At 32.9% G+C, this 21,184-nt stretch overlaps 1 protein-coding gene across 3 annotated transcripts; it reads left to right on the top strand.

Annotated features, from left to right (window-relative positions):
• Positions 1-2,110: 2,110 nt before the first annotated feature.
• On the top strand, positions 2,111-19,818 carry LOC140433270 (uncharacterized). Of its 3 annotated transcripts, none has more exons than XM_072521301.1 (3): positions 2,111-2,182; positions 15,730-15,848; positions 19,004-19,818. In XM_072521301.1, the coding sequence occupies exons 2-3, from the start codon at positions 15,780-15,782 to the stop codon at positions 19,796-19,798; spliced, it is 864 nt and encodes a 287-aa protein (XP_072377402.1). In that variant the 5' UTR covers positions 2,111-2,182; positions 15,730-15,779; the 3' UTR covers positions 19,799-19,818. The 3 variants fall into 3 exon arrangements, with proteins under 3 accessions (XP_072377402.1, XP_072377400.1, XP_072377401.1); XM_072521299.1 differs by lacking the exon at positions 2,111-2,182 and adding an exon at positions 11,248-11,375; XM_072521300.1 differs by lacking the exon at positions 2,111-2,182 and adding an exon at positions 11,250-11,397.
• Positions 19,819-21,184: the final 1,366 nt, after the last annotated feature.

The raw sequence follows: 21,184 nt of genomic DNA, 5'->3' as shown, positions 1-21,184 counted from the left end.
TTTCAGTTTTATTTATGACAATTTCAGTAAGAAATAAAAAAAACGTACTTCATATACACTAAGTTAAATTGTCCTAAGTGACAATATAATCAAAAATCGAGTAACCTAGAAAGAATAAATCAAAATTATGACTAGCAACTAAATTCTATTCTCCGACATAAGAAGTATATAAAATAAAACATCATGTTAGGACGGCAGTATAGAGCTGCTAAAAAATACAAAATATCTTACAAATTGGAACTAGAAAAAAAATTATATTAACTCACCAAATAAAATTAGTTTCGTTAATAAATTGCTGATAAACATATTTTAAAATGCTGCATGTTTAGCAGCAATTTATTAACGAAACTAATTTGATTTGGTGCGTTAATATAATTTTTTTTTCTAGTTCCAATTTGTAAGATATTTTGTATTTTTTAGCATCTCTTGAAAGTAATTGCAAACACAATTGAAAGCTCGAGATAATAAATAGTTAGACGATAGCCCCTTTTATTGACTCCAACCCAGCCAAAACCTATTTATATATTTTTTCCAAACGAGTCACAAGTATTATACTTCTTTTTTCTTACTCTTATATATGTATATATATATATATATATATATATATATATATATATGTATATATATATATCTGTTGAGGTAAACAGTCGTATCTCTATAATGTAGACATTTGCAAGAAAGCGCAAAACATACAGATTAGTCAATAAACTATTAAAAAATTTGTACTTCCATTACGTTGAATTAAACATTATTGGTATATTATACTACGTAAATGAAAGTCTATTACTTGACACATTCAAAATCGTAAAATTTTGGTTTGTAAAGTTTGTTTTATTAAAAATTTGTAAGGGCTATGCAGCGCGAATTTTAAAGTGCACCACAGTTGAAATAAGGAACTCTGGTTTTTCACTATTCCGTTTTTTACCAATACATGGTAACTGTGGTTTGGCATACAATATTTCGAAATTTTTGAAATCCGATACCTCCATTTCAATCACAGTTGCACCTGTAGAGCGGATTAACTGCTGCCAGTTCCAAGGCGTAACGATTTTCATATTTGCTTGTTTTTTAAAAGTCCTTTGAAATGAAGACGTCGATAAATTAGTTAAATCTGCAGCTTTAACCAAATATAATATAAACAGCATACTTCTACCAGTAACAGACATAGATATCAGTAACAGACATCAGTAAAAACAGTTGCAAACAAAGTTGGTGTGAGTGTAAAATTCTTAGGAAAATATATGTTTAACTCATAACGAAGTAGCTAAATTGATGATAAAAATAAAGAAGATAAATGATGAAGAAATTATGCCAATAGACACAAGTGTTTGTTTTTACCAAATTCAACTAAAAAAAGGATTTGCAATATCTTCTTCTTACTTTTTTTAAATTTACAACAAACTATTAATAACAGCAACACCCTCAGTAGCAGAGAGAGACCACTAGACCCGGGAGAACGAGAGCAGTACCAAAGCCGAGAGCCATACTAGAGCCGAGAGCAGTACCAAAGCCAAGAGCCATACTAGAGCCGAGAGCAGTACCAAATCCGAGAGCCATTCACTCAACAAACTTGATAGTCTTCAACGATCAACTTCATCAGTCTCTACTCAAAGTAATCCCGGGTCAACACCCAAAGTGTACGTCTCAACAATAAACTCTGCTACTATTATTTGGTGTTTCCATTACAACTGAACGAACATCTTCACTGAGCCAACGAAGGGGAATTTGTTCATGGTCTGCCATTCGTATAAAAAAAATATTAGGGTTTTTTGTTTCAAATGACATAAGGAATTTATTCCACTTTGTTTAAATCATTAGTATTTTTTCAGGGGGTTATTTGATATTTTTAGTGGTGCGCCGCTAGCCTCAGACAATAACTTGTTAGACATAACTCGTATCTTTTAATTAGCTTTTTCAATATAATGTAAAACTTTGAAAAATATACTTTAACCAGGTAATCGCATAAAAAAAACTAAACTGTATGTTGTAGAACTAGATTTTAAAATGCATTAAATGTACGTATATTTTTTACACAAATAACCGTTTGCCAAAGGGTATTTATAGAAACAAGCTAGGTATTTCTGTAGATAAATATTTACTAACCATGAACGTTTACGACTGCATGTGTACGATATATAAAAATATTTCTATCAAAATTATGGATCAACAAATAACTTAATCCGTAAGTATAGTATATTTTAATTAGATTTAATAATATATAACTTACTAAATTACAAATAGCATATTGCGCAAATTAGGTATAGTAACTTTCATTTAAAATAGTTAAAGACCTACAAAGCATAAACAATACTTTTATGCAAACGACTAAATTTAAAGTTTTACTGAAATTTTAATTTATAGTCTCTAATAACGTCTAGGTTTTGAATGACACTGAGTTGAAATAAAATATTGTCCTGATGATACTTCCGGTTATACCGGAAGTAGACGTCAACTTTGTTATTTTGAATAGAACCTAATACTTTTTACTTTATTTGCGAATTCAACATGAAATTTAAGATAAAACTTGTGTACAATGTTCTATACCAAAAATGAAGTATTTTCGAGATATTTCGATTTTTTTCTAAATTTTGAAAAATCCTAGTCCTCATGGAATAACAATATTTTCATTAATAACGAGGGTGATGACGTGAAATTGCAATCAATAAACAACAAGCGCTTGTCAGTTAACCCAATGTATGCAATTCATTGATATTTCATACGAGGTGTTATGAATTTAGCCGCCAATATGCACAATTGAAATCATTTATAAGTTGCTTGATTTAAATAGAACGCCCACCCTTCAAAACTTGTCGCGCCACATATCCTTCTGTTGAAAATTATCGTACCACTTCTTCTTCTTTACTTGTAACATCAGGCAATTATCCAACGTTGGCGATCACCATTGCGAAGGCTTCTCGATCTTCTGTCACAAGAAATAATTGTCCTGCATTTGATTTCTGAGGCCATTCACGAATGTTTTTTAACTAAGTACCCTGATTTCTTTCTACACCTCTACGGCCTTCTATTTTACTTTAAGGATCGGTTGTAGTAATCAATATTAATTTCCCCTCACTATATGTCTTTAGCGATTCCCTATCTTTGTTGACCCTACTTAGTAATTCGTACCAAAAACAAAAATAATGTCTGTATACTTTACTATTGCAAGTTCTAGTGGTCTTTTGCAATTATTACAATAAAAGAAAAAAACATACACTACCTCAAAACTAATGAAAAACCGTCATAATAGTATCAAAAACAAAAATAAATAATTACGATGGCAAACAAAAAGTTAAAGTATGGACCCATATTATTTAATCTCTTAAGATTCACTTTAATTTTTACATTATTTCTTTTAAATAGTAGTAGAAGGTAGTGATGCAAATTATGGTAACAATCATCATCATCAATCAGTCAATCGCGTCCACTGCTGGACATAGGCCTCCCTCAGTTCTTTTCAGTGTTCTTTACACTGGGCCGCTTGAAGCCAGTTTCCCGCTACACGTTTTATATAATCGGTCCATCTAGTCGATGGTCGTCCTCGGCTTCTTTTATATTTTCTGGGCCTCCATTCTATAATATGTCTTGTCCACCGTCCATCTTGTGTTCTGGCTAAGTGCCCTACCCAGTTCCACTTAAGCGTCGTGGTTCTTTCGATGACGTCTTGAACTCCTGATCTTTGCCTGATTTGTTGGTTTGTTATGTGGTCTTGAAGGCTCACGTTTAGTATTGCACGTTCCATGGCTCGTTGTATAACTCTGAGTTTATTAGCAGATTTTTGCGTGAGTGTTAAAGTCTCTGCTCCATAAGTTTGTACAGGCAAAACACATTGGTTATAAACCTTTAGCTTGAGACACATGGGAATTGAACTTTTTAGAATATGGCTTAATTTGCCAAATGCTGCCCTTGTCAGGCCTATTCGCCTCTGTATTTCATGTGTTTGATTGTCTGCTTATTTTGATCTCGTGTCCCAGATATTTGTAAGTGTCTGTTTGTTGTATGGTATTATTGTCTATAGTTATATTTCCACTCATTACAAGATTTGTCATAAGTTTAGTTTTCTCAAAGTTTATCTTTAATCCTGCTCTTTTAAGCTTTTACAGACTTTTAAGCGAATGTATCATAGAAACTCTATCCTGTAAGTTATGTGCGATTAATACAACATCATCTGCAAAGCTTAGATGATTTAATCTTTCTCCATGTATATTGATGCCCATATCTTGCCATTGAGTCTTCTTAAATATTGACTTTAGAGCTGCCGTGAACAATTTTGGTGAAATATTGTCTCCTTATCTAACTCCTCGACCTAAGCTGAATTTTTCTGTCTTTGTGTAGTCGTATACTTGAACTAGCGTTCTCGTAGATGTTTTTAGATTTAGGGCTTTCAGTACTGTTTCAAACTCTACAGAATCAAAAGCCTTCTCGTAATCGACAAATGAAAGAACCAGTGGTATGTTGTACTCGATGCACTTTTCTATTAAGATCTTTATGGTATGAAAATGGTCTTTTGTGCCATATCCTGCCCTGAAGCTTACTTGCAAGGCAGGCTTCATGGTAACTCTTTAGTTTATTTTTGTTTAATTTAGTTTCATCTAAATATGTCGTTTTTCACAAATTTTAAAACGAAATACTATAAAAAAATCTTCTTTTTACAGTACCTATCAATTTCGAATGTTGGCGACCATCAGGGCAATCTGTATTTTGCAAAATGCTGCTCTAAAAAGATTTGTGGTTGTTGTATTGAAACACGTACGTAGATTTTTCAGCCAGGAAATCCTTCGCTTCCTGGTCCTCGTTTTCCTTCGACTTTTCCTTCTAGAATTAATTGCAGCAATCCATATCTTTCGCTGTTCCTCATGATGTGACCGAGGTATTCAATTTTGGCTGTTTTTTTGTGTTTAACAACTCTTTTTCTTTTTTTCATTCCTAATAAAACTTTCTGGTTAGTAACGTGGTCGGTATAGGATATCTTCAGGATTCAACGATAAAGCCACATTTCGAAAGCCTTAATTTTCTTGCAGGTAGCGTCTGTGAGAGTCCACGATTCAACTCCATACAACAATATAGGAAAGACATAACATCGTAGTAACCTGATTTTTATTGGTACTGATAAATGATGGCATTTGAATAGCTTAGCCATTTTGTAAAATGCAGATCTTGCTTTCACTATCCTACATTTTATTTCTAGCGAATGTTCCCAATTTTCATTGACATTCGTACAAAGGTAGGTAGATTCTTTAAATTTGCTGTTTCTTTTTAGAGATCATCATACATTTTGTTTTCCTAATGTTTAGTGAAAGTCCATATCTCTTACTTATTTCTGTAATTCTATTCATTAACACCTGGAGGTTCATAACTGTCAGCGAATACCACCGTGTCATCCGTGTATCTGATTTTATTGATACATTCTCCATTAATTAGAATTCCGGCTTCAACATCCTCTACTGCTCCTTGAAAGATTTTTTAGAGTAATGTTGAAGAGCAGGGGTGATAGTATACATCCCTGTCAGACCTCATGTTTGATTTTGGTATCATCGGATTCTCCTGCCTCTGTATGGATAGACGATATTCGATTCCAGTAAGTATTAACGCTTTATGGTAATCAATGGAGCATGCATGAATATCGCAATTCACATCTCTGCATCGTTGAAATAGCACTTGTATGAGAGCCTCTCTCATACCCACTGCGTTTCGAAAACCAAACTGTGTACGGCTGTTGATATATTATTTTTTTTGATATATTATTTTTAGAAATAACTTTAAAATGTGACTCATTAAGCTGATAGTCCGAAAATCATTGCAGGATACGGATTTTATTTTCTTTGGTGGAGCAATAACGTTGACTTCCGCCATGATCTTTGTATTACTATGTTTAACTATATGTTATTGAATATTTTTGTTAGTCGTGGAGTACCGTCGGTATTAAATAGAGTTCGGCATATGCATTGTCAGGTCCAGGAGTTTTGCCATCTTTTAATTGTGATATTGCTTTTTCCACTTTATCTAATGTGATTAGTAAGTGGTCATTACATAGTGGGACGGAGGTTGTTCAGACCTATTATCATCAAAGAGTTCTTGTATGTATTTGGTTCACACGCATATTTCTTGATTTTTATCTGTATTGATGTTTCCCTGTTAATCTTGCAGTTTGCTAGTTGCTAGCTGTGTTGTATTTTTAAAGACTAGCTGCTTGTTTCACCTATTTATGTATATTAAATGTATCGTGTTTTTGTTCCAACAAGTCTATCTCTTCCTCTTATAAAATCATTTATAAAAGGTATATAATTAAAATACCCAATCGGGCTATATGACAAAACGTTTTCGGAATCTGCATTCCATCATCAGTGGTTTCTAAAAGTATATAACCACTTTAATTAAAGAGAACGTGAAATTTAAATTTTGACCAAGGTTAAGACAAAATGTGGTTAATACTTACAGGTGTACATGTTTTGAGCCACTAAATATTTGGGTAAAAACCCGTTAAATGTTATTAGTTTAAATTTAGATTACATTATTCGATTTTTAATGTTAAGATGTTAAAGTTACCAGTGGAATTAATAACATGGCAACGTAAGACTCTGCATGAGGTTGTTGGTCCTGAGATGTGTCTACGAGGATTTGTTGATAGCAACTGATTAAAATGACAATATTGACATGTTAGGACGGAAGTCGGAACAAAGCAGTAACTCGAGTAACTCAAGTTATATGTCTAAATATGACAGAAGCTAGCAATATTTAAATATTGAATAAGTTAAAATTATAATAATATAACAGTAGCAACCATTAATGTTGTAGTTTGAAATGTGAATTTGTCCTAAATTTATGTTAAGAACATTGAAAAAATTTGTTTTATTAATTAATGTAGGTGGACTAAAGTGTGCTGAAATTTTGTGGGTACTGATAGGCAACCAACTATACATAAGTCTAAATTAAGTGGGTGTAAACTAAAGATTTTAACAAAAGGCCCTTTATGTTTTGCAACATTTGGTACCTAGAAAATGGAATAATAGACATATGTGGGAAGTTGGGTTCTTTACACTTAATTGTTGAGGAGTGAAATAGTAAATGATGTATTTGAAAGTGCTATTGAGATGAAATGTAAATAGAGTAAAATATTTTTGTAATGTAATGTTCATGTAGTACTTAACTTAATTTATTCTATTTACATTTCATCTCAATAGCACTTTCAAATACATCATTTACTATTTCACTCCTCAACAATTAAGTTTAAAAAACAAAACTTCCCACATATTATGTCTATTATTTCATTTTCTAGGTATTTGTAACATATTAACCTAATTGAGGAGATACGATTACTCCAACTCCATACATATATTGACCGTCATCATTTCCTGAGTGGTATACCATTTGGTTGTCAACAATACAAGCACCACTATTTGGCCCCACCTCATTTTATTTATGTCCATTATACATACTCCAAATCTGGTCATTTCTTGAATAATATTATGAAGTTTTCCAGCCTGATACATTATCTTCACATTCCACGTCCCGACATATTTTAATAATCAACTCTGAAGTTTTTGGATACACTTTTCCAGTTATGTCACCGAGGTTTCTCTGGGTTACGACCTGGTAGGCCTGTGATCTAGAGGTGGATTACCTCCACTGCCAAATCTTGGCTTCCGTATTCCATGATTAATAACAGTATTTATAATTATTTATAATTTATTAATACTTTGGTTGAATTTGCCATGATAGCTTTAGTAGGGATGTCCTTCCACTTACCGGCTAATCCGTTCAAAGTCGTTGACCAGTGAATGATGGATTGCTTATCCCGGCAAACACTTGGACATTAGATTGGTTATCTAGCAGGATGCACCAAATGACCATGATCTAGATCATCATACGAGAAGGAGAAGTTGACATTTGAATAGGAGACGCTATATGTTGCGCATCGCTATCCTATTACATCACATATAAACGAATACATAAAAGAAATGTTAATTTTATTAACATTTTAAACGATATATAAACGAATACAAAATTGAAATGTTACCGTTTCTTATCATTAACTCAAAAATAAATGTGAATTGTAGATAATTAAAAAAAACATAATAAATAAAAATTAAAACGCCACAAGAACATTTGTATGTACAAATACGTACTTAAAAATAGTTTTAATACAGTATTTTTATAACAGTAGATACAATATTAACAGCAATTGAACTTCGTAAATGCTAGATTTTCACCGAACGTGACCGGAAGTAGAACCGGAAGTCGATATTTGTCTCTTCGTCTAACTTTGTGTCGATTGATATACGATTTCACTAATTTTGAGTCATTTTTCCAAACTTTCGGTCATAACTTTTTAACCGGAAATGACATTAAACCGGAACTAAATCTTCGTGCTAGACTTTCCAGTAGACGTCGATTGATTTATCACATGTACTATTTCTACGACTATAATGTGGCACTTCCGGTTGCAACTCTGAACGCGGAAATCCAAGGTCAAAAATCTTACCTTTATTACCAGCTTGGATTATAAACTCTCTCGTCTCGATATCTCGACATCTCATTTGAAAGGCACAGGGAAAGGGAATAAAGGTGCAATGTCAACTTTTACGAAAATCGAGATTTTAATGCTATGTGTTGGGAGTACTATAAAGGCTCAAATCAATACCTTCCGTCAGGGAATATAAGCGTTAGGTTAGTAGAAAATCGCAAGTAAATATTTGGTAGTCTGGGTATAAAGGGGCATAGTCCATGCGTTCTAGGAATGAAAGCGCATTGTCACTTTCGTGTTGCGCCACTGTGACTATAACTTGTCTTTTCTTGAGCTGTTAGTTGCACTAAAGAATTCATCGTAGCAGTGTGCAATTTATTTAAGTCTATAATATCGTTAAATTATTGATTCAAAAAATGAGTAAAGTTTTTGTAAGTGACTTTATAGACAGTAGTAGTGATGGTTTAGAGAACCCTAAACAAGAAAACACAAAAAATCGGAGAAATCTGGACGGATGAATGAGGTTCGTAAAAGGCTACGACTACAGAGTCACGTAACAGGGCCAGAGTGTAAATGCAAAAGATATCGTTGCTTTTAAATTGTATCATCTGACGCTAGACAGTCAATAATACGTAGTTTTAATTTACTTAACTCAGAGAATGCACAGAATTTATACTTATGTGGCCTTATTACAGTTTTATAAATTAAACAATGGAGGTCAAGATTGACCGACCCAGAAAAATTACATGATTCAACGTATGTTTACAGAGTTCGATTTGAAAATGCCGACGAAATTACTACTGACGTACCTATCTGCGCTAAAGCTTTTCTGTCTATTTATGTAATCGGAAGAAAGAAGTTAAAGTTATTGCAATGATATTTGAAATTAACTGGAGAGGCACCTACAAGCAAGAGAGGTAAACACGCTAATCGCCCTCATAAGCTATCGGAGGCTGTTACTGCTGCTGTGATGCAACATATATCTCCCTTTAAAGGAAGAGAATCCCATTATAGCTTAAAAGATTCTTCTAAAGTGTCCTATCTGAGGAATTAAACGTTAAGAAAATGTGGCAGATGTACATGGAAATGTACAAAGAGGCACCCATTTCTTACGAATCTTACCGAACTTTATTTACGAATAAGTTTAATATTTCATTCGGGTACCCCCGAACAGATAGTTGCAGTACGTGTGATGAATGCGTTGCAAAACTAAAATCACCCAAAAAAGAAAAAGTTAACTTTAACCCCCTCTCTGCAAGCGAATCAATTCTTGTTCTGGAAAAACAGATAAAAAACCTTTACACTGCAAGCAAACTTCATAAAATGAAAGCAGAAGCTTTTTTAAAGAAAAAACGGCAAATGAAAAGGTTATGCAAAACCAATGAAAAAATCGAGAGCATTGGTAGCATTGACTACCAAAAAAACTTGCCAGTGCCTAACATTTCCACAAATGATGTCTATTACAAAAGATAATTATCTGTATTTACGTTCAACGTACACGTACTAGTCTTCAATAAAAGTGTTTTTTATACATACCCACAGACAATAGGTAAAAAAGGCGCAGACGATGTGTCTTCTCTCCTTTACCATTTCGTCCATAATTTCCTTGATCCTTCAGTTGAAGAGTTGTTTGTATTCGCAGATTCTTGTGGTGGCCAAAATAAAAACTATACAGTTGCAAGATTTCTGTATCATCTTGTTCACATAGAGAAGAGACTTAAGACCATACATATGATTTTTCCAATGAGAGGGCATTATAAATCAAAAATCAAGAGTTGAATTGCCAGAGGAATGGGCTAAAGTTTTCCGGAATTCAAGAAAAAAACCGTTTCCTTTTGATGTGATTGAAGTTGACCAAAATATGCTGAAATCCTGGACTGAGTATTTTGATAACAAATTCTTTAAAAAATGTCCATTTCAATCAAGACCAATAAAAGTTTTAAAAATCTCCCCATTTGATTTTTCATCGTCCAACGTACTATGGAAATTTCGTTTCAAATACAGTGATTCCAAAGGGCAAAAAAAACCAATGACACTCCAGTTACTTTTAACTTTTTCTAGAGAAAAATTTGAAGATGTAGTGTCTCTTAGTGCATTTTGTTCCAAAGAAGCTCAGCAGTACTTTGAATCTTTACCACATCAGTATTCTTCTTAAGTAAATTGTTTTTTAATTATAATAAAAGATAATAAAGGCCTTGTTTAACTTATTTTTGTGCGCTAGCAGTAACATTCTTTGTTTTTATTAATTTAAAATATTTTTTATTAAATTAATATAATTAACACTCATACTGTTATATAACATATTTTACTAAATTGTTTAGCAACCTGTAAAAAAAGGAGTTTAGGACCATACAAGTTAAATATTACAAAATAAAAAAATAGAAAATATAGTTTTCTGAAAAATGTACCAATAGTGACATTGCGCCTTTATTCCCTGCCTCCTTCATTTGTCATTCTGTCTGTTCTATAATGGAGGAGTTGTGTTCACGGACAGACAGACATGGATAATTCAAGATTTCACCATTTTTTTAATGTTGTAAAATGGATGAAAATAATATTTCACCTCTGAAATGAACTAAATTAATATTTTCCGCTTTATAACCTAAAAATAAAATGACACGATTGTTCTTTATAACCCATGAACTATTTAAAGTTTAAAATGAACTGATACTGAAATATCATGGCAAAATACAATAGGTAAGTTTAAAATATTTAAATCTTACCTTAACAGAAACGTCAGAGTGACAAATATGGTGTTATAATAAAGTCATAATTTAACGATGTCAGTCAAAATAAAGCAACTGTCATTTAACATTATTTTTATTGTATTTAGAAACACTTTCAAAATTATATCAGTTCATTATGTCCACAATATCATTATCGCTGCACACAGAGTCAGAAGAAGAAATTATAGGTAATCAGCAGCATCATATAAGGTACTAACGTTATGAAAATATTTAAAAAACTGAGTTTTTATATTTAACTACTTTAGACAATCAGCTAAATTTTAATTTATTTTTTTTTTGTTTTAATTTTTGAATTTGTTTAAATTTATTAAACAGGTAATTAAGAAGGTATTTTAAGGAGTAATCCATAAAACTAGAAGCCTATCTTTTTGAATGTAATATATTATTTTTGTTAAAAATAATTTTATTCTTATCTTATTGCAATTTATTTTGCAATTATGATACCTACTACGCTGGACATGTAGCTAGGAGCGATCTAAATAAATGGCACAGATCAATTTTAACCTGGAGACCATACCAACACAAAAGACCTAGAGGCAGACCTCCTATGAGATGGACAGATGATCTGAAAAGGACTGCCGGGAAAAATTGGCTACAAGTAGCGTACAATAAAAAACAATGGAAAGGAAGACTTGAAGAGGCTTATGTTCAGATGTGGACGTGAATGGCTAGACGAAGAAGAAGAAGAAGAAGAAGAAGAAGATACCTACTATAATTTTTGGATATATTAGGTTACATTTTTTCATTTTACTTTGTTGTAGTTTCTGTACTAAACCAAAGGAACTTTTGAATGCCATTTTGGGGTTACAATTCATTAAAGCGAATTGTATTAATTCGTGAAACCGGGAATTCTATCGCGCTCTAATGATCCATAACATTCCTTTTCCCCCTATAGCACTCTGATGTGCGATATGGGCTCTCTTATCAGCCAAGTGCTTGTCGTGTGGGAGTCACGGGTACAAGAACTCTATGAGGCGCTTTCTTTCTGCTTTCTCTATTGAAGTATCTTCGAACTGACAATGCTGATAGGGACTCGAGTCTCTACTATGTGCTACTCCTAGTTCGACTACTCGGTGCTCGAGGATGTGGCCCCTTTGTGGCCGAGTTTTGGGGTTTCTTCCAGTGAGTATCTTCGTTGATAGAGCTACGAACTTATCTAGTATTTATGTACTTGCCAGAGTGTGTTGCTTTGGACGTTTGTCCTTCTTTCTATGGAACGCATCGTAGCTAATTATTTCTTGCAATATCGCGCTTGAGTAGTTTTCTAATTTAGCGAACTTAACTCTGGCTTTTTGACCATTATGTCAATCACCCTTACTTGTTAAAGTTCTCTAAACAAGAAACGTTTAGCGACGTATCTAGGTACATTTACTGCTTCAAATAGGCTGCTGTTTTGGGCCACTTGTATCCTTTTTTTGTTTGTGTTGCAGATATGTCCCTATACGAGAGATGCATATGTTAATATCGGCAATATGATGCCATTTATTAATCTTATTTTTATTTTAGTACTTAGTTTGCTTTTTCTACCTGCGAGTCCTTTTATTGCTGCTTTAGCTATTGTTGCTTATTGTAACGTTATATCTACCTACGTGTTTTTTGAACGTCAATCCTTGGTCCTTTATGACCTCCAGGTAATTAGCATCTCTTTTCCATTCATTGAGATTGTTTTGCAATCAGATGTTCTTCTGGATTCTTCCTTGTTTTTTTTAACAGCACGCTTGCATTTTCTCGAAATTGATGGCAATTCTTCACTCAATACTCTATTTTTCATTGCTTTATAGTGCTGTTTGCAAGTTGTTGACCGCTATGCCGATATTTCTGTATTTGGTCACACTTGTTGTGTCGTCTGCTTAAAGGCTAAGTAGTGTTTCAGGTGTTCTTGAAACATCGACGGTGTATATTGTATACAATAAGAGTGATAGGACTGATCCCTGCAACACTCAAGCCTACGGACTTCAAAGTTGGAACAGGACTTGTCCTATTCGAACTCTGAAGCTTCGGTTGCCCAAGTACAAAGAGATCAGTCTTGTCATGGCTCCACTGTATCCATAGCCTCTTATTTTATATATCAATCCTTTATGTCAAACTCTATCGAAGGCTTTGCTTAGATCCAGGAAGGTTACTCCTGTCTATGATCTGGCTGTTATATACTCTGTTAGTCTAAGTACTTGTAGCTTGCTGGAGTAGTCTGCTCTAAATATGATTTGAGCTTTTGGTATTAGTCCTAGCCGGACTGTCTGCTTGGAGTCTGTGAGTATGACTCTTTCCACAATCTTGCTGACTGCTGGAAGTAAGCCTATCGGCCTGTAGTTTTGTGGAAACGTGGTGTTCTTTTCCGGCTTTCGGACCATGATGACATAGGCTTCATAGTAAAATTTTCTAGGTCTAATTTTAAGCCACATAGGGTTCTTCAAAATTTTCTACTTTTAACGATTTTACGAAGTTTTACAGCTATTTTTAAAATTTTTCATTAACTTTTTTTCTTGAACATTTAGGTATATTATATGCATTAGTAAAATAGTCTATTGTAACATATTCTAGAAATAACGGTAACCAAGATATGGTTCGTCAAATTGTGATACTTGCAACGATTTGTTTATACCTAAATGCTAAGCTTATACCTAAATACAAGCTAAGTTTTGTTGAGAATGGTGTTTTTTTTTAATTTTGAATTTACAGTTATATTGCAAATGATGATATTTGATGGCACACAAAAATTTTTGACGCAGTTTCTTCAATTTTATAGCAATCAGTAATAACAATGCACATAAATGTTCGTACTGTTATTGCTGATTTTTGCTACTGAACTCCACTCAGAAGATATTTCAATCAATTAAGTAAATTTGAATAAAGCAGGAAGATATGCCAGGAAGGTTGAAAGGGAAGAGTTAGGAATATATAGAAATGCATCAAAAGTATTTGGAGTTTGGAATAGTTGAAGCTTTTAGCGATATTTATAACTTCTTAGAAGTCACGCTTCAACTGGATTTACCGATAAAAAATTTCACGCTGACCGAAATAAGAAATACAATTATGAAAAATACAAAACCAAAAAAAGCCCAAGGGTTTGATCTGATAACAGCAAGTTATTGCAAAAATATCTATAGCGCATCATACTACTCTATTCTAATCCCACAAAAGCATCAGAAAATTTACCAAAAAAACCTAAATAAAATAAAAACTTGGCTAAAATTGACGAATTAGATTAAACGAGATCAAGTCAACAAATGTAACCTTTACAATGAAACTAGGTGAATGCCCTCCGGTCACATTCAATGGCCAGCAATTAGGCAAGAAGAACGACACAAAATACTTAGGTATCCATCTTGACAAACGACTAACCTTGCAGGAGCACATCTTTATCAAAAGAAAACAACTGGGATTAAATTTAGACATACGTACTGGTTGATTGGTCAAAACTCTAAGTTAACATTGGATAACAAACTGCTTATATACGAGGCGATCCTCAAGCCCATATGGACATACGGTATTCAGCTATGGACCACCGCTGGCAATACTAATCTTGCAATCCTCTAACGCTTCCATAATAAAGTGTTAAGGTCTATAGTAAATGCTCCATGGTATGGTACATCCTCCTCTATAGAAAAAGATCTGGAAGTGCCTTCAATAAAAGAAGTTGTAACAAGTTATAGTGTCAAATATGGTGAACGGATAAGAGTGCACTCCAATGTACTCGCGAACGGTTATTCGATGACTATAATGAAGTGCGTAGGTTGAAACGTTTTAAACCAAATGATCTACCAAACAGATTTAATGTTTAACCAAAACCAATGATTTTTTAAATTCTACCTCAATTAGGTGATATGTAGTGGTAATTGTGTTTTATTATTTTATTGCTTTTAACTTACATCCTTTTTATTAAACTATTCACAATAAATTAGTAACATTTACAACTGCTAAACAAAGAAAAGAAACTCTCAAATGGAAGAAGCTCCTACACCCTATGTAAACAAACATATGTTAATAAAATGAGTTAATAAAAAAAATGAAATAGGAAGATATGCCAGTGAGGTTGAAATTTCTCAAATATAGAAATGCATCAAATGTATTTCGAGTTTGGAATAGCTGAATTACAGACCGCAAAACTCGAGTTCTTAAAAGTAAAACCCCTTAAAGACTGGTTATCTATCTTCACAAGTCATTTCACAGGAAGAGTTGTATCCTCCAGGTCAACTGCTTCCTCTAGAATCAGTTTATCGCAGGATCAGGATATTTGGCATGCAATCTTGCCATTTATCGGAAGTTGAGATTTCAGTGGGGTCAAGAACAGTGGTTTTGAGTGGGATCAGAAATCGATTCAATTCGCCAGAAAAGGACCATTCATCCGAAGAGTTCGATGAAAAATTAATTTTGCGTATAGCATGAGACATCGATAAAATAAGAATAGTCCAGTTTCCAGATTATTTACGAACTACAGAATCCTTATTTATTTTACTAATACATACCTAAATAAAACAAATTGTTTAGGAAAACTAATAATATTTTCAAATTTTGTTGTAGGATGGCATCTATTTGCGAGAGAACTGTTTCTGGGCCTCGTATCAGAAATCATGGAAGAAGTACATTTTGTTGAACAGTTTTTTATAAAAATGAAGACATTTTATGCTTTCATATCTCAGGTAATTAAACATTTTAAAGATGTCAAAATTTATTCAAGTCAAAGTTTTTTTATTTTTTAACAAACAAGATTGATCAGATATACATTTCTTATTATAAGGTGTATGGCGATTAAGTAATTATATAAATTACATAATAAAATACATCATAGTACATCAATTGGTGTTATATTCAAATAAAAAATAACTTTCATAAAGTCTATATCAGAGTTCCTAAGTAAAAAACTGTAAAACAAAATAATTTTTAAGTCAAATATTTGGTCTGTCTATCTTTGGTATCTAACCAATATTACCTGTTTTGATATTGTAAACTCAGACTTGTATTTGGGACTCTTAAATTAAAAAAAAAATTAAATCAGGTGGAGATAAAACCTAGATGTGATTTAGCAACTATCGGTATGGAGAAGACAAAAGAAAACAAAAAAAGAAAAAATACAAAAGATAGAAAGACACCTAAATTTCACCAAAGCTAATAAATCAGATGGATCAACTGTTTAATATTTTCAATACTAACATACAAGTGCAAATCTTGGACACTGAGACAATGAAAAGATTACACTGGATACCCTAAAAAGATTACCGTGTCAACATCGAATTGCATAAAAATTTGGATTTAGGTTATACTTACCCTACACTTCACTTTTGGACTCATTCTCTGGCCAGTTGGTTGTCAAAACCAGTGCCAATAAAACACACACGCACACACACGGACTCATTCCGTTGGTTGCTTTTAATTTTTTAGGGATGAAAACTACCCCTATTAAAATAGATCATATAAAATTGTAAATTGCAGCAAGTAATTAATTTAAATCATCTTTTAATGAAGTAAATGAAACTCAATTAACATTAAACAACATATTATTACAAGATATTATTAATAAAAAATCATATAATTGTATATTAGTCCAGTCGTCAGATAGTTGACCCCTAAAAACCTTACGAACAAGCTAAATTTTATAGAGAGTATTAATTTTGGGACGCCAAAAAAGATGTAAAAATGTTTACCACTTTTCCCCCGGCTTCCCTCCTAAAACCCCCTTCACATGGGGGTAAAAACGTGGAAAAATCAATTTATCAAGAATCTGTATACCGTAGAAAAAAATGTCTCAAATAAAAAATGTAGCTGTAATAATTTTAAACAAAAATGTTTAAAAGCATTTTTGTGTAGAATGAACCGTTCTCTTAGAAACAACGCTTGAAGCGACCGTCGATTTTGCATGTCAGGTACGCGCGCGAAATCAATGTTCAATAAAATTTGTATCAGCTGGACGGTAAAAATATCTTTTGATCCAAATGTCTTGTCGACAAAAATGAAGATGCGTTTTAAAGTCAAAGAGTGCAGCTTTCGTATGCAGTTTTTGTATTTTGCCGAGAAGAAACTCAGTTTTTATAAAAGTGTGAAATAATTTAACGTAGCGCGATTTTTTCCATCAGAGAAAACCATACAAAACTTTCCAATTATTTTGATAAAACTTCGCTTAACGTGTAATGATTTTTTTTTGTTTATGTTGATTTGTAAAAAGACACAAAGCTGTATAATTTTTATATCCGAACATAATGCTGATTAAAATATTACAAAATTTTATAGTAGGTATGCTATTTTAGACATATACTGATACAAAAGGTAGTACTTGAGGATGACTGAAATTTGTATTAAAAACAAATATTTAAATTGTTTTACATATTAAACACATTCCAAACTTTTGCAAAAATATGATACATTTCCCACAGTACTGTTGTCAAAATTAGGCCGCACATAATACACTCTGTGTACCGGGTTGCGTTTGGTCACAATGAAGTTACGTTCATTAAAGTCTAATATACCAGTTCCAGGTTAAACAACAACTCAAAGTATTTCTAAAAAGTCGGAATATACTGGGATCGTGATTCCTAATTATAACTGTAAGTGTTTATTATCTAAAGAACGAATAAAAAATAATTTACAATAATTTCTAAACAGAAAACTATAACAAATGTTTAAACAATCCGCCATTTTGTACTAAGTAATATGCCAATGGATTGTAAAACTCTCGTCTAATATTAGCCAGAACGCGTATCATTATTTTTGCACACTCTTCAATAATTCGAATTTTTAATGCTTTAATATCTGTAAATTTTTGGGAAAAATCTTTAGAATTTTGAATGCTTTCAGTTAAAATAAGTGTTTGTAGCTAGATCACCCGATCTCCGGCTTAGAGTTAGGTCTAGTTAGGAAATTTCTTAACTCTCCAGCTCTTGTGCAATATGCGCAGGGCACCCATCCATTTGAAACCTTCTTCATCTGGAATTATCTGGAGTGGAGTATTGTTTTCAATTATATTCTCAGGCTTTCTTGTGGACCAAATTCTTTAAACGTTGAACATTTGGTGCATGATTTCATATAAACGTACATTAATCGCTAAATAATATGTTTTTTTAATTGTCTGTCTGCATTAGCCCTATTTAAAATTTCATAAAAAAAACCCGGCTCATTTCTTAGCATCTCCTTCTAGTTCTTGATAAAATTGAAATTTATAAGAACGGAATTTATTTTTTTTTTATATTTTAAGCTGTGGCGGCTTAAATGAATGACATTTCTTTTAACTACTGCTAATATTACATTTATTTTGTTTTGATTTTCTAAATTCCTTGGTAAATTAGCAATATTGTTGTTGAACTGAGTACATATTATCAACTTTATATGGTTTTTTAAACAATATTATGTTTTTTAAAGTACATATTATGGTTTTTTAAACAATAAATCATAAAATAAAAATATTTACAATTCAAATATTGTTAATATCCAACTTCATTGTGATCACACGCAACCCGTTGTACACATTCTGCACTACGTGTGGCTTAACTTTTACAACAATACTCTAACAAATGTATATTTTTGCAAAATTTTAGAATGGGTTGAATTTTTAAAATAATTTTAACATTTGTTTTCAATACAGATTTTATTGCACTACAAATAGTTTACAACTTTTGAAGTAAAATAAATAGAGAAGTAGAAATTCAACAGTTAAGAATTTCCCGTTGGAGTTTCCTATGATTCGTTTGACGATACACCATCAGTGTATATATATATATATATATATATATATATATTTATATATATATATATATATATATATATATATATATATATAGTTTCTATAATACAGTTTTATTTTCAGGTGTGTTTCTTCATTCTCGTCGACTCGATACTAGAAAAGAACGGAGATTTTCGGGATCTAAAAAGTGATAAAAGCGTTATCATGGCACTAACATCAATTCTGTTTTACTCAGTATTCGGCTATTTTGTTACAAGAGTCAAGGATATATTTCAAACACATAGATTGACAATCTTCACGTCACTTCGATCTGGCGATCAACTATTGCACTGGGTCATTAAATTAATTTTAGAGTGGGCCAAAGCAGTTGTGTTAGTTGTGTGCTTAAGAGAACAAGGTATTAACTATAGTCCTAGTATTAGTTACAGTATTGTTACTTTTATATATTATCTGTGTACAGAGAAGATCTTTACAGAGACCCTACCGGAGATAGTAGAAATATTCAATATAGATTTATTAGATAACTTGGAATACCTTTATGTGCCAATGATCCTTAACTTTATAGCGATAACAGCTGCATTTGTTGCATCCATGTATATTTACTTCATACAATGTTCTAGTTTTCTTCTTCTGAGTATGTACTTTTTATTATATATACGTTTAAAAGATATTTACCACAACCAGTGGAAGCTTCTACAGATAGAGAAAGCAATGTTTAGAAGTTTTAAAATTGCTACAAGAGAAGAGATTATAGCATGGTCAGACATATGTGCCATTTGTCTCAATACTATGTCCAAAGCTAGAATGACACCGTGTAAGCACTTATTTCATCCGTTGTGTCTAAAACAATGTCTAAAGAGTTCTTTTCTTTGCCCTTTGTGTAAAAGTAATTTTCTGGATCATATTGAATATAAATAAATTTTTTAATAAAATATGTACTTATTGTTTTTTATTTTTGTTTCTTCGTAAAATTGTACTTCGGAATTATTTTCTTCGGAAAGAACGATTTCCGAAGTGGAAATTCAAACATCAATAAACGTACTTTAACCTTTAATTGTGGCTTATTCCCATTTAAATAGTAATTACTTCTGGTCAACGGTTATAACAAATAATTGGAAGAAAGTACAGAAAGAAGCCTACCCCTAACATTTATAGACCTACCGATAGCAATAATTGTGATAAAACTGTAGGAAGTAATGGAAAGGATAAATATAACATCAACTGGTACAGAAACACTTAAAGATCCACCACAAGTGATGCAAACATATACCTCAGAATTCGAATTCATGGAAGTAAATCAAGATAATTCAGCAACAAACATTTCAGCTGATACAACCAACTGTTCCAACCAACCAACCAATTACTTCTGGTCAACGGTTAAAACAAATAATTGGAAGAAAGTACAGAAAGAAGCCTACCCCTAACATTTATAGACCTACAGATAGCAATATGTGTGATTATTTTATTTATCGTATGGCATACAATAAGAACACATATTTAAAAAGCAATATAAAACATTACATGGAGTATTACAAACGAACATCTAATGCATTAATATAGTCTAAAACATTTTCGGCCGCATTCAGGAACTCGTCAAAAACTCCAGGGAACCGCCTTCGGGGCATTCTTCAACAATGTGACGGACGGTCTGTCGTTGCGCACCACAGTCACACTCCGGAGTAAGGGCTTTTCCCCATTTATGTAAGCTGTCAGCACATCTACCGCTTCTTGTTCTTATTCTGTTTAGCGTTGTCCATGTACTCCGGGTCAGTTTAAAGCCTGGTGGTTTCTGATCGATACAGGCCATTTGCTGTGCTTCCTGTGGTGAGTCGCGCTCCCATTGTCTTCTCCAAGCGTTGGTGAGGTCGAAATGTTCCTGATGTAAGGAGGTGGCCCTTAACATGACAGTATATTTGGAGCGCAGTCTGTTCATTTCGATATCACGCCTATCATGGTGGATGGGTAGTTGATGGTTAGACTGGATTTTTCGATATTCTCTGAGAAGGGAGTGACTTCTTCGTAGTTTCGGCGGTGGAATGTGACTCAGGATGGGAAGCCAATAGTTGGGTGTTGGTCTAATTGTACCTGAAATCATTCGCATTGTCTGGTTTAATTGGGTGTCAATAATCTTCGTGTGTTTGCTATTGAGCCATACTGGGGAAGCATATTTAGCTGTCGAGTATACAAGTCCGATAGCAGATGATCTGAGTACGGAGGCTGAGGACCCCCATGTGGTACCACATAGCTTTTGGATTATATTATTTCGCGTTTTCAGTTTTGCTGCCGTTCTTTGTAGGTGTTCTT

The sequence above is a fragment of the Diabrotica undecimpunctata genome, chromosome 2 (genome assembly GCF_040954645.1).
Source record: "Diabrotica undecimpunctata isolate CICGRU chromosome 2, icDiaUnde3, whole genome shotgun sequence".
Taxonomy (NCBI): domain Eukaryota; kingdom Metazoa; phylum Arthropoda; class Insecta; order Coleoptera; family Chrysomelidae; genus Diabrotica; species Diabrotica undecimpunctata.
The sequence above is the reverse complement of the archived record's forward strand: the minus strand, read 5'-3'. Positions and strand labels throughout refer to the sequence as shown.